At 37.4% G+C, this 13,961-nt stretch overlaps 1 protein-coding gene across 1 annotated transcript; it reads right to left on the bottom strand.

Annotated features, from left to right (window-relative positions):
• Positions 1–5,304: 5,304 nt before the first annotated feature.
• LOC133685797 (disease resistance protein RPM1-like) lies at positions 5,305–8,446 on the bottom strand. The gene has a single exon (XM_062106930.1). It carries the CDS (start codon positions 8,400–8,402, stop codon positions 5,568–5,570), a length of 2,835 nt encoding a protein of 944 aa, XP_061962914.1. The 5' UTR covers positions 8,403–8,446; the 3' UTR covers positions 5,305–5,567.
• Between the last annotated feature and the right edge of the window lie 5,515 nt (positions 8,447–13,961).

Genomic DNA, 13,961 nt, shown 5'->3' with positions numbered 1-13,961 from the left:
ATACATGCATGTGATCTCCAGATTCTGTGTGAGCAAAGCAAGTTTACAGAGGTGGCTGTTTTATTTTTTGACATGGTAAAAACTGTTCCTTCTTCTTCGTCTCTGCCTCTCCTCCTCCTCGTTTTTTAATCAGTTTTTTTTTTTATAATTCAATTTTTATAATTATTTTTTTCCGGTTTAATTAGTTTTTTCAATTTTTTGCTCATCCTCTACTTTGAAACGAGTTTAAGAGAGGTTGGTGATGCATATTAGCAACTTACAATCTCCTGTTAGCAATAATCATGTGAGTGTATCCCACAAATCATGGAGTGACAAGGAAGAATTATGGAGTAATAAGGATGATTATACTTACAGACATATCAAAGGAAATATGGTTGGTGATAAGGACTTTCAAGGAGTAACAAATTCCTACGTAAATGGTAGTTCAACAGATAAAGAAAACTCCAGCAAAATGACAGCTACAATTGATGATCTTCTCAGTATTTAGCTGCTAAAATTATGGAGATAGAATAGCAATCTTTTCTTTCCTTATTTCGTGCAACAACCAAGAATGTATGAGTTTATATATAACTTCTCTGTCAGTACAGAGAAGTATTGTGTGAGTAAAAATATACAGACTTTCTTCTATAGCAATTCTATTTTTCCTCTTGGTATCAGAGCAGGAACGGTTCTGCTTCTTATTCTAAACACCATGACCTCTCTGTCTTTGAATGTTGGAAATTTTGTCACACTTAAACTCACACAATCCAATTACCCACTGTGGAGAGAACAAGTTTTAGGTTTAGCAGAGAGCCAAGACTTGGTTGATCATCTCACTAGAGAAACGTCAATCCCAACAAAATATACCATTCCAGATTCAAACACCACAGAAACAGGAAACACTACACTACAGTTGACAAGAGAATTCATTGCTTGGCAAAAGTCTGATCGTCTTCTCAGGGGTTGGATCATTGGAACCCTCTCTGAAGAAGCACTTGGACTTGTCATCGGCTTAGACACAGCACTTGCAGTCTGGGAAGCACTGAAAGATGCTTATGCACAAGACTCTCAAGAGCGCGAGTTTACATTACGACAACAACTGACCTATCTTCGTAAGGATGACAACAAGACCATTGGAGATTACATACGTATTTTTAAAGGTCCGTGTGACAATCTTGCTGGTATTGGAAAACCCCTACCAGATAAAGAAAAGGTTTTCTGCCTTCTTACAAGTCTAGGACCGCAGTATGAAACCTTTACAACAACAATGTTGAAACCACCAAGACCAACCTACACAGAACTGATTTCACAGTTGCAAAGCCTGGATCAACGTCGTAGTTGGTTTTCAAACCAATCAGATGCATCTTTTTCTCAACTCATCCCACATTTAGCTTTCTATGGACAGCAACAGAAACAGTTTCAAAGTAATATGCCAAGGAATCGCAACAACACATTTACTTCTGCAGGTCGTGGATTCCAAGCACAACAATTTCGGAACCAACAACAAAGCTATTCAGACAATTCAACATCAGCTACACAACAACGACGACCACCACCGCTAGGAGAACGACGCATGACAGCAGCAGAACGAGACCTATATCGTAATGAGACATGTCAATATTGTGAGAAACCAGGCCATATTGCCAAAATCTGCTAGTGGATACAAAAAAAAACAACTCAGAATGATGTGATTCCACAAGCTCTTGCTGCACTCACCTTAGATAATTCCATTACTGAAACATAATGGACTTCTAACACAGGAGCTTCAAATCACATGACAGGAATGCAAGGTATGTTGACTAATATCCATAAATACTCTGGATCTGATTCTGTCATAATTGGAGATGGTTCTTCTATTCCTATCACAGCTATTGGTGATTCGAGCATTAGACAAAAAGATAAGACATTGTCTCTTTATGATGTTCTTTTAGTTCCAAATCTTAAAAAGAATCTGCTTTCGATAAGTCAACTAACCTCTCAATTTCCTGTCAATTGTGAATTTTCTAATGTTGATTTTTGTGTAAAGGAACGCAAGACAGGACATCGGCTAATAACAGGGAAAAAGAAGGGTGACCTGTATGTTTTATCCAATGTACCAGAAGCACACTTCTCTTATCGATTCAAATCTGGCACTGTAGACATTTGGCACCAACGCTTAGGACATCCTCAAGCTTCAGCTGTTTCTTTGTTAAAGAATAAAGGGTTAATTGATGTTATAGGTCCCTCACGGAAAGAACATTTATGTGATAGTTGTCAATTAGGAAAACTTAGTAAACTTCCTTTTGCTCATTCTGAACATTCTAGTTCTGGCATTTTTGATAAGATTCACTGCGATTTGTGGGGATCTGCACCAGTTTTATCTATTGGCAAGTTTAAGTTTTATGCATGTTTAGTTGACGATTTCTCCAAGTATACTTGGATTATACCTTTGAAGCACAAATCAGATTTTTTTACTGCCTATCTAGCATTTGAACAGTATGCTGAAAGACAGTTCAATAAAAAAATAAAAATCTTTCACTCCGATGGAGGAGGAGAGTTTGTTAACTCTAGATTGTCATCACACTTTCTGGCCACAGGTATTCTTCATCAGATCTCATGCCCCTATACTCCAGAGCAAACGGGTATGGTTGAGAGAAGGCACAGAATTATACGCGAATTAGGTATGACAATGTTGGTTCATAGCAGTGCACCTCTTTCATTATGGGTGGAAGCCTTCACCACAGCAGTGTTTCTCATTAATCGGCTACAATCATCATCTCTACATTTTGACACTCCATATTTCATGCTACATGGAACACATCCTGATTACACATCACTTCGGGTGTTTGGCTCTAAATGTTTTCCATATACATGGAATACAAGAAACCATAAATTTGACCCGAAAACAGTCTTGTGTGTGTTTGTAGGATACAGTGAAAAACATAAAGGATACAAGTGCTTTCACCCACCAAGTTGTAAATTTTTCATTTCTCGCCATGTTGTTTTTGATGAGACTGTTTTTCCGTTTAAATCTTCTTCAAATTCACTTGCTGCCTCATGTGTGCTTAATATACTTGATTCCTGGATACCATTTTCTAACACTTTTCTAGAAACAGATGCAGAAACAGATGTTCTTCCACAACAGTCTGCACCAACGAATCTTATTCCTCTTCCACCTGTTGATCGACATTTCTGGCAGTCTGCATCAAATTCCTCACATGAAATAACTGCACCAGAGACTCATCTGTCCCATCCCTCTCATGAAGCAACAACACGTCATCCTATGCTAACCAGGTCTCAGCATGGAGTAGTTAAGCCGAATCCTAAATATGCCTTGACAATAACATCATCTTCTACAATACCTCGTGAACCAAACAACATTAAAGCAGCACTGTTGCATCCCGGTTGGAAAGCTGCAATGGATGATGAACTTACAGCACTTCATCAAAATGATACATGGCGGTTAGTTCCCCACACTCCAGATATGCATGTGATTGGGTCCAAATGGGTCTTTAAGACCAAACTAAAACCAGATGGAACATTGGATCGCCTAAAAGCACGGTTAGTTGCTAAAGGCTATCATCAGATTGATGGTATTGACTACATAGAGACGTTCTCTCCTGTCATAAAACCAGGTACAATTCGAATAATTTTAACTATTGCTCTTGTTAAACATTGGCCCATTCGTCAACTTGACGTCAAGAATGCATTTTTACATGGCAACATCATGGAAGATCTATATATGACACAACCACCAGGTATGGCTGATCCACAAAATCCTATGCATGTATGTAAACTTCAGAGTGCCTTATATGGGCTCAAACAGGCACCACGTGCCTGGTTTGATAGACTCAGTGATTTTCTAATATCTTACGGTTTCTTCTGTAGTTTGGCTGATCCTTCTCTTTTTGTCCTTCACTCAGCACACGGAATTTTAGCCTTACTTCTTTACGTTGATGATATGCTTCTTACAGGGTCATCAACCGAACTAGTCAACTCCTTTATTCACATACTAAGCTATGAATTCTCAATGAAAGACTTAGGACCGGTGCATCATTTCTTAGGCATTGAAATTTCAACCACAACAGATGGACTACATTTGTCTCAGTCACACTATGCGCTTACTATCCTTGATCGATCCAGTATGCTTCATTGCAAACCCATGAGCACGCCTTTGGAAGCCAAATTCAAAATAGATGTCGATGCTTCCTCCATTGCTAATCCCAGTCAGTTTCGTAGGATTGTTGTTGCTCTCCAATACCTCACCCTCACGCGACCTGATCTATCCTACAGTGTCAACTATGTTTCACAATTCATGCACAATCCTACAGTTGCTCACTTGAAACTGGTTCAGCGCATCCTTCGATACCTCAAAAGAACAATAGCTACTGGTCTACGTCTCTCATCCAATACAACACTTGACTTGCATGCCTTCTCTGATGCGGATTGGGCTGGCTGCCCTACAACTCGGAGATCTACCACTGGTTACTGCACTTTTCTTGGCACCAATATCATTTCATGGTGTGCAAAAAAACACCACACAATTTCGCGATCCAGTACTGAAGCTGAATATCGAGCTATGGCTAATACTACTGCTGAACTGACGTGGCTCACATACATCCTCATAGATCTTCGCATATCGCTATCACATCCACCAGTTCTCTACTGCGATAATCTCAGTGCTCTATACATGACCATCAATCCTGTGTTTCATGCTCGGAGTAAACATATTGAGTTGGATTACCATTTCGTACGCGAACGAGTTGCACTTGAATTGCTTGTCACTAAACATGTGTCCTCTGCTAACCAGGTTGCTGATATATTTACTAAACCAGTGCCCAAGGCTGCCCTCTCATACTTTCGCAACAAACTGTGCTTTCAACCACGGCTCAGTTTGCGGGGGGATATTAGCAACTTACAATCTCCTGTTAGCAATAATCATGTGAGTGTATCCCACAAATCATGGAGTGACAAGGAAGAATTATGGAGTAATAAGGATGATTATACTCACAGACATATCAAAGGAAATATGGCTGGTGATAAGGACTTTCAAGGAGTAACAAATTCCTACGTAAATGGTAGTTCAACAGATAAAGAAAACTCCAGCAAAATGACAGCTACAATTGATGATCTTCTCAGTATTTAGCTGCTGAAATTATGGAGATAGAATAGCAATCTTTTCTTTTCTTATTTCGTGCAACAACCAAGAATGTATGAGTTTATATATAACTTCTCTGTCAGTACAGAGAAGTATTGTGTGAGTAAAAATATACAGACTTTCTTCTATAGCAATTCTATTTTTCCTCTATGCATACTAGACAGAGCAGGCAACAGGCAAACAGGGGATACATATTCAAATAATCAGTTTGATATTGAAGAAATTATGTACAGACCAGAGACTGTATATCAGCGTCTTCCTTTTATGAATATTTCAAAGGCACAGGCTTTATGATAACACCTTGCCCAAATACTGTACACATCACTACCTGAACCACTGGGTAGTTCTTGATGTTCTACGCTGAAGCTATACAATTATCTACAGACAACTAGTAAGAATATTTACAAATCCTTCAACTACAGGTCCTAAAAATCAACTTGTAGCAGAAATATCATTTCCAGCGAGTATGAAGCTCCTGGCTCCTTATGACGGGACTTGGCCGGGAAGAGTCGTTGAAACTCTCCAGAGAATAGACCTCCCATCCCCCATCTCTCCAGTAGGTTGAGTATACTTCTGGGATGTGCGCGACTCTCCAATAATCTCCCCCTTGTTCATGTGAAAGAAGTGTCTTGATTAGTTCTCGAGGCATGTCGAAAAACTCTAGCACTTTCAGCTTTGTCAGATGCTCAATGCCTAATGGTGCCTTCTCCAGCAATTTACAGCGCTGAATGCTCAACTTTTCCACGCGAGGCAGCGCACCCACCTCCACTTCCACGCATCTTAGCTCGTCAAATTTATCAATACCTAAAAGCTTGAGTTTCTTAAACCCTCCCACCTTGAAACACAAAGTATCTCCTTCATAAACTTGAAGTAATTCAAGATGCACAAGATTGGGAAGAACCTGAAGAGATTCCAGGGGATCACCCTTTAAGCGGCTCCATTTCAAATGAACTCTGACAAGGCTTTCTAGATTAGGTATCCAGTGTGGCAGTGTCTCTAAGCGTCCTGTCAAGTACAACCGCTGAAGTAGCGGAGGAGGAGAGAAAAGGTGCTCAAGATCAAGAATCTCATCCTCTTCTACTGAAAGTAGAGACAAGGCGCGAAGGTTTCTAAGATTCTCGATAGATGAACATAAAGACTCACCATCTTCCCTTCTCAACTTTACAACACCTAACCTTCTCAGTTTAGTTAGCTTCCCAAGTTCAATCATTATATTGCCGTTGCCGTGGTTTGCCTCAACAAAACATAGTTTTTGTAGGGATTGCAGTTGTCCTATTTTCTCAAGAGCCTTGAAACCATTCTTCGAGTGGAAGTGTGCGTAAGACTCAAATTCATAGCGATAAACCAGGAGATGACGAAGTCGTTGTAGCTTCAAGATCTCATCTGGCAATTCAGTGACATACGTGTGTTTGAGATCCAAGGTCTCTAGGTGTTGAAGTTTCCCTATATAGGATGGGACTCTACTTACCTTAGTTTCCTTCAAACTTAGATACCTAAGGTAATACAGGTTGATAACTTGAACTGGAAACATTTTTATTGGAGCACCTTGCAAATCCAGCACATGAAGCAGCCTAAAACCATTAGGAAACAAGGTTCGTAGGGGCGACTTCTCTACCACCCCAAACATGAACAAAGAACGCAACTGAGAGACGCATCTGTTCAGTTGTACGTTTCGCACTGTGTAGTGTATTGATAGACGCCGAATTTTGTCTGGCCACATTGCATTTTGATCCTTGGCTATAACTGCAAAGTTCTGGTCTCTTGACTTTGAAATGATAATCTCTCGCAAGAGGTCATGTGGGCGACATGTTTTGACCCTTCCGTCACTAGCTGTCTCCGCCACTTGCAACAGGCTTCTGTTTAGGAGTTCATTGAAATACTCCTCTGCAACATCTTCTAACTCCTTTCCATATTTTGCTTCCACAAATCCTTCCGCAACCCATAGACGAATAAGTTTCGTGTGTGCAATTAGATGATCCTCTGGAAAGATGCTCACATACAAGAAACAAGACTTTAGATAGTACGGAAGATCATTGAAACTGAGAGAAAGCACCTTTTTCAAATTGAGAAGCTTATTATTGTCCTCAATTTCAGCACCAAGACTACGTCGAACCATTTCCCATTCATCTATCCTTCGCTTGTCCTTTGCAGCAAGAACGCCACTGATTGCCACAATTGCAAGTGGAAGCCCCTCGCATTTTCTCAAGATATTCTTACAAATATCCTCCAAATGATGAGGACATGAATTCCCCCGGAATGTCTTCCTGCAGAAAAGAGTCCACGACTCTTCTGGAAGCAAGGGCTCCAAGTTATAGACCTTGCCTTCTGATTCTATGCGAGAGGTGAAGGCTAGATCAGCATTGCGTGTAGTGAGCATGACCCGGCTGCCGCAGTTGTTGGTTGGCAAGGCATACTTGACAGCATCCCACTCATTCACGTGCCATACATCATCCAGGACTATTAGGTACCTTCTTTTCTGCAGGACCTCTTTGATTATTGATTTTAGCTGACTGCTGTTCTGGCTCTCTAAATTTTTGGGGACTGGCTTCCTATCTGCAGCAAAGAGTTGTTGAAGAATGTCTTTAAGTAGTTCTTCCATCTTGTAAGATCGAGACACTGTAATCCAGGCATGGACACTGAAATGTTTCTTCACTTCTGCATCATCATAGACTTGCTTTGCCAAGGTGGTTTTTCCCAGCCCTCCCATCCCAGCAAGCGAAACTACTTCACGTCCTGAACGACCATAGACAAGCCAACCAACAAGCTTGCTTTTGCGCTCCTCGATTCCCACTAGATCAGTCATGTCTAGAAGAAGGGCATCTTCTCTTCGGTCCTGCCAGCCTGTGCTAGCGGAACTGGAACCATGTTCAGCTACGCAGAACTTTTGACGGAGTCTGCGATGGCCATCCGAGATATTTCTGATTCTTGAGTTCATGGCTTTTATTTGCGAAGCAATTCGATAACGAGCCTTCATATTTTTGATGCAGCATGACATCTTATGGATCAAACCATAGAGTCCACTCGCATGATCATGTGCCAGGAGAATTGTGAACTCATCCAGAATATCTTCAGTTTCATGAGCAACGTCCCTTATTTGCTTAACCCACACCTTGACTTCCTCATCGCTCTCTTCTAATGTATCTGCAACGCGTAGGAAGGCTCTTATCCGCTCCAACTCTCCTCTCACATATACAATTTCTTCCCGCCCACCTCTTAATAACTGCAGCTCATTTTCAAAAAGAGGTGCAAGCTTCTCAAGTAGAAAGGTCACTGCACTCTCCGCCATTTTTCTCTCAACTTTTTTGGATCATTTTTTTTTCCATCTGCAGGAGTTCCTCTATGTTGAGGAGGACTTATTATAACCAAGTTCTTGGTCTTTGTCGTATTGTTTATTAATGGTATGCAAATTACGTCATTGCTGATGCTTATCTCAACGAATCTTAATCAAGTTGGGCAGTCAAATATCCTTTTCTGGGGTAAGGCTCTCCGCCAACGTTGTCCTTTACTCCTCTATCCTTCTCGAATCACATGCACATAAAACAAACTGTGCGCTATGGTATTTAAGATTATTAAAAATAAATATGAAACTGATTGATAAGATTATTTATTTATTTTGTAAATTCAATGAATTATGGGAATTGATTCTACTTAATCTTGGATTAATTTTGCTTGATTGAATTAGATTTATTGATTTTACAAATTTTATGAATTATCAGTAATTAATTAACATGGATAGAGGGATTTCATTCGTAGTAAAAATACAAGTAGAAAACTCTTGAATGAAATTATCAATAATTAATTAATTTAGTTTGTAAGCTTTGAATGAAAATGTATTTGTTGTTGAAATGCGATATTCACAGGTATCTTCGACAACAACTTTTTTTCTTGTCTTGTTTTTTTATTTGAGAATATTCTACGATTATATTCTTTATATATTAGTAGCTGCTTTTGTTTCATATTTACATATTACCCTACAAATATATAATTGCTTTTTATTAGCCACAGATATTTGAAGGATATGTACATGCATGTTAAGCATCTAGAGACGTGACACTCATGATTTTGTCTATCCTTACCTTTATCGTGCATCTGTGTAATCAGGAAGGAAGAAAAACAAAAGGCTGAGTCGGCTAAGATAAAGAAAATGCTAGGAAATGTCCAAGCAATGTATAGTTAGATTCAACAGAATACAGTATCTTAACTTGGAGTACTTTCATGCTTTTCAAGGGTGATTTTCTTCCTCTTTTTCTTTTTGGAAACAGCCTTTTCATGGTTTGATCATGTGTTTGCCGAAACAATTTGCTGAGAGGATCATTAATGAGTAGCATAACCATTTGACAACGCAGACAGACAGACAGATGCTGATGTTTGGAAGAGTGATAGAAATTATTTTTTAAAATACATACGATTCAACTGCAATCTGTAGTCTACAACAGACAGGGACACCATCTCTACTAATTAAAGGAAGTAATTGAATTCCCAGGTCTTAGAATACTCACAACGCAGCCTGCACTAAGGTCAAATACATTACGATTGGAATAAAGACGAAGAATGCATTGAAAGCTATTGCAATCATATTAGCAACTTGCATCAATTGAGTGTTTTACGGGGCACTGAAATTGCCAGGATAGTTCTTGTCTGTTTCCGTGCTTTTACACTGTTGTGCTTGCGATAGCTGAAGTCAACAGTTGTGACAGGAACATCTGCAATCAAGTTTATCCAAACTTATCCCAGCATCATCTTTGGTTTAACCGTCCAAACTCTTTATAAACCTCTTTGCAAGCAACCGCCCCTCTTCCTTGAAAAAGCCAGTGCTGCCTGCCTTCATCTTCAACGTTTCGGATGCTTTAATAGCTGCGTAAAGCTCTTATTGGTCGTTTTCATTGCATCTATGGCCTTGGAAATCTGCCTGCTCTATATATCCGAATCTGATCGCTCTTGTAACTTAATCAATATATCTACTATATAATAATTCATACATTGATATGTCTCTGTTGCGCCAAGTAAATTGAAAAGAGATTTCTCATGAGTGGATTTCTTGCCTGAGACCCAAGTTAGGAAAGGTTTAATTTCGTTGCGTGAAAGATGGCTCAAGAATACTTGACCGGTAGAACCAAAAAGAAGATTATAACATTGAGTAGAAAATCGAGCAACCGAGAACTGTACTTCTTTATTCATTGCTGATATATTGACCGGAAGAAAGAAAAGTAGCATAATTTATATGCTGAAAATTATCTATCCCTCTGATTGATCAGCACTCCTGTACTGCTCTACGATCTTGTTAATTTCAGGTGTTAAAAAGGAAACCAAATTAGGCTAAGCGAAGAAAAACAGTATTTTTCAAGGCTGTCAATTTTGTTTTGTTATGTTTTGATTTGGATGACAAATATATCTCATATCATTTAAAAAAATAAAAAAATCTCGAACAAATTTCATCTTATTTTGTATAGCGATTCATTCTTAAGTTTTTTTTTTGTTAAGATTTAATCAAGACGTTCTAGTTTTATTTTGCTAGTTTTGTTTCTTGAATAGTATGTTGTTTTTTCTTTTTTTTTAATTTATGTTTTTTTATTTAATTTTATCATTTAACACTTATTTTATTAAAAATTAAATTTTATAATTTATTGTAGTTTGATTTTTTGTTGTTGTCCTGGTCTCATGACCCATGTCATGAGTTTGACGAGTTAACCTAGTTGTCTCAATTTTTTTTATTTTTTTAATTAATATTTTTTCCAGTTTCATCATTCAATATTTAATTGATTATGAATTACGCTTTATCATTTGTTTTGGTTTGTTTTTTATGAAGTTATCTCGGTCTCATAATCTAAATCACGGATTTCGCGCGAGTTAACATGGATAGACTTAGATCATTTATTGTGTTTTTTTTTATATTAAATTTTTATAATTTATTTTAATTTGTTTTATTTGGAGTTATCATGGTCTCATAACTCAAGTAGCAGATTTGAAATGTTATTTTGGGTTCGATTCAATATGTTATTGTCTCAATAATTTTAAAAAAAAAATTAAAATTTTTTTTAGTCAAATTATGTTTTTACCAATCGTCTAAGTTATCTTTGAACTCGTTAAGTTGATTGAGTAATTAATGCCATGTCAATTTCTACATAGTTTAATATTTTTATATTAGAAAAACATTAGCTTCGCCTAAATGTTTATTTTAATGTTAAAATAAAAATTGATCTAACCCACAAAGTAACACTAGATAATTTAAAAAATGATCTAGTAGTTACTAAATAAAAATATTTAAATTTTAAAATTATATTTATATATTTAACATTGTATTTAAAATTTTAATTGCATAATTTAAAATTAATTTATTTTTAAATTTAAATTATATATATCTCACTCCCACACGCGCACGCACACACGCAAAAACCCTTTTCTTAAATGCTTGACCTAACTCAACAATTTCTGACTCTTTCACATGCAAGGTTGTCAATTCCGTTTCGGTAGGTGTTTCATTTTTTCAATTGGAACGGAATGTTTCAGTTTCGGAGTGTTTCGGCGTGCCGTTTCGGGGTTGTACTGTTCATATATATATATATATATATATATATATATATATATATATTCAACAAACATAATTCAAATTCAAGATAAATTAATTATAAATTATGCAATACAAACACAATGCCAAACAAATATAATTTCAAAATTTAAAATATTTCTAAATAGTCAAGATTAAATAGATCTTTAACTTAAAGTAATTCAACTTAAACAAAATATCAAAATATTATGAAAGTAAAATGTTTTAACACAAATATTTTAAATATAAAGTTAGGTCAATGTTATTAAGGCTAATGAAATCTAAAGCATCCCTTGTTTTGCTCAAATTCCTACAAAGTATAAACATGAAAAAAACAACATGAATATAAACCATATATATTAGTGATAAATCTAATTTTAAAAAATTAATATCATTGTTAATGAAAATAGTAATAATAATTTTCAATGTTATTATTAATATCATTGTTATAGAAAATAGTAATAAAAAAGTGCTTTTTATAATTAGGTGGTTTAATTAATTAAATTGAATAAGGTTCAATTTGATTCAATGGCTTTTCAAGAGCGGAACGGAACATGTGGAATGGAACAGGAACGTTTCGGGCGGAATTTAGCCGAAAAATCCGGAACGGACCGAGATTTAAAATGAGATGAAATTTATTCCGTTTTGTGAATTGGTATGGAATGTTTCGGCTATTTCAGGCGAAACGGAACGGAATTGACAACCTTGTTCACATGTCCATTGACATCAGAAAGCCTCAGACTCTGGTCTTCTTGGGACAACCTGCTTGCAATATCAATGGTCAAAGTAGCCATATCTCTTCTAGCTGTTAATATTCGCAAGGCTATCGCTGAGTAGCCAGAATTGGACACGAGTCTATTAAGTAATATCAGTGCCTCCCGAATCAGCGATGTCCTGCATATTGACAGCAAAAGAAGCAATTATGGAATGGGGGCATAAAAATGTATGCACAGAAACCATTTCAATGAGATCCACCGACCCAGAACAATCAAATGTTGGAGAAGAAAAGTTTGAAAAGAAGCAATTAGGGAAATTGAGAGTTTCAGGCGTGTGTTGATTTATGGCTGGTAATGTGAGCCCAGAATACACTTTCAATATTTTTTTCTCTTTGAATCTGGGCTGTGTATGTCCAGGCCTATCTCTCTCTCTCTCTCTCTCTTTTTATTTTTTATTGTTTTTGAAACATTTTTTTTTCTGATTCTTAATGGGGTTGCCAAACAAAACAATTTTCAATCGGGTCCTCCAGATGTCACCTAATTAGCCCCACTATCGAAATGTAGCAGAAAACATGAAATGATTTTTGCTTTCACAGACTTCAAATCTTAAGAATCTAAAATTTAATAGGTGAAACTTATGGGCTGGGATTTAGACCGTTTTATGGGCCGCTGAGACAATGGGCCTTTTGTTCCCTTTTAATGCAATCCCACAGCAGTAGTCTACGACCAGGGAGTATGGACGACGAATCTAACTGAGGATAAAAAAAATAAAAAATAAAATCTTTTTGATAACATATATATTGTTCTTCAGAGTGACCCCATTGGACTTCATGCAATCCATGCACAGCCACCTTGAAATCATCAGCAAGCTCGTTTATGTCACTATGGTGCTCCAAATCATCATCATCATCATCTTGTTGTACATTAATAACAGAACTACACTGTCCATTGTCCATCATTACTGACCTGTCCGTTGCTATTTCGAACTCGTCCAATAATTCATCTATTAACTCCTCCAGATATCCCCAGTCTACCTTCCTTGATCCCTCGCCGCCGCCGCCGCCGCCACCACCACGGTTCATGATCAAAGACTTGCATGCAATCTCGTGACTATCTTCATCTTCTTCATCATCATCATTATCCTCGTCCTCGTCCTCGTCCTCGTCGTGCATGTTCAAAGTCTTGAAACATTCTTCTTTATATAGGGAAAGAACAAGAGGATTTAGTTTGAAAAAATCGATACCCAATTTATCTCTCCTCTCATCGACATGGTTGTAATCAGTTGGAGAAAATGACGGTACTTCCTCTTTCTCTTGATCATCATGATCTTGATTGTATGAAAAATAACTAAACCCTATTGTCGTGATAGTGAAATTGACAAACAAAAGGATATATAGTCAGTGGAAGAAGAACTTTGAGAGCTAAAGTAACCAAAAGTTGAAAGTCAAGAAACAGGGAGCTGCTACCGATGGAGAGACTTGGGAGAGAATGGACAAACAAGATCTGTGACTAGACTACAATGATTTGACAGTAATAATTAATTGGTGAGGTTCAGTTTATATATAAACACGGGAGCAAACATGGA

The sequence above is a fragment of the Populus nigra genome, chromosome 1 (assembly GCF_951802175.1).
Source record: "Populus nigra chromosome 1, ddPopNigr1.1, whole genome shotgun sequence".
Lineage (NCBI taxonomy): Eukaryota > Viridiplantae > Streptophyta > Magnoliopsida > Malpighiales > Salicaceae > Populus > Populus nigra.
Note: the sequence above shows the minus strand (reverse complement) of the source record. Positions and strands in the feature narration are given on the sequence as shown.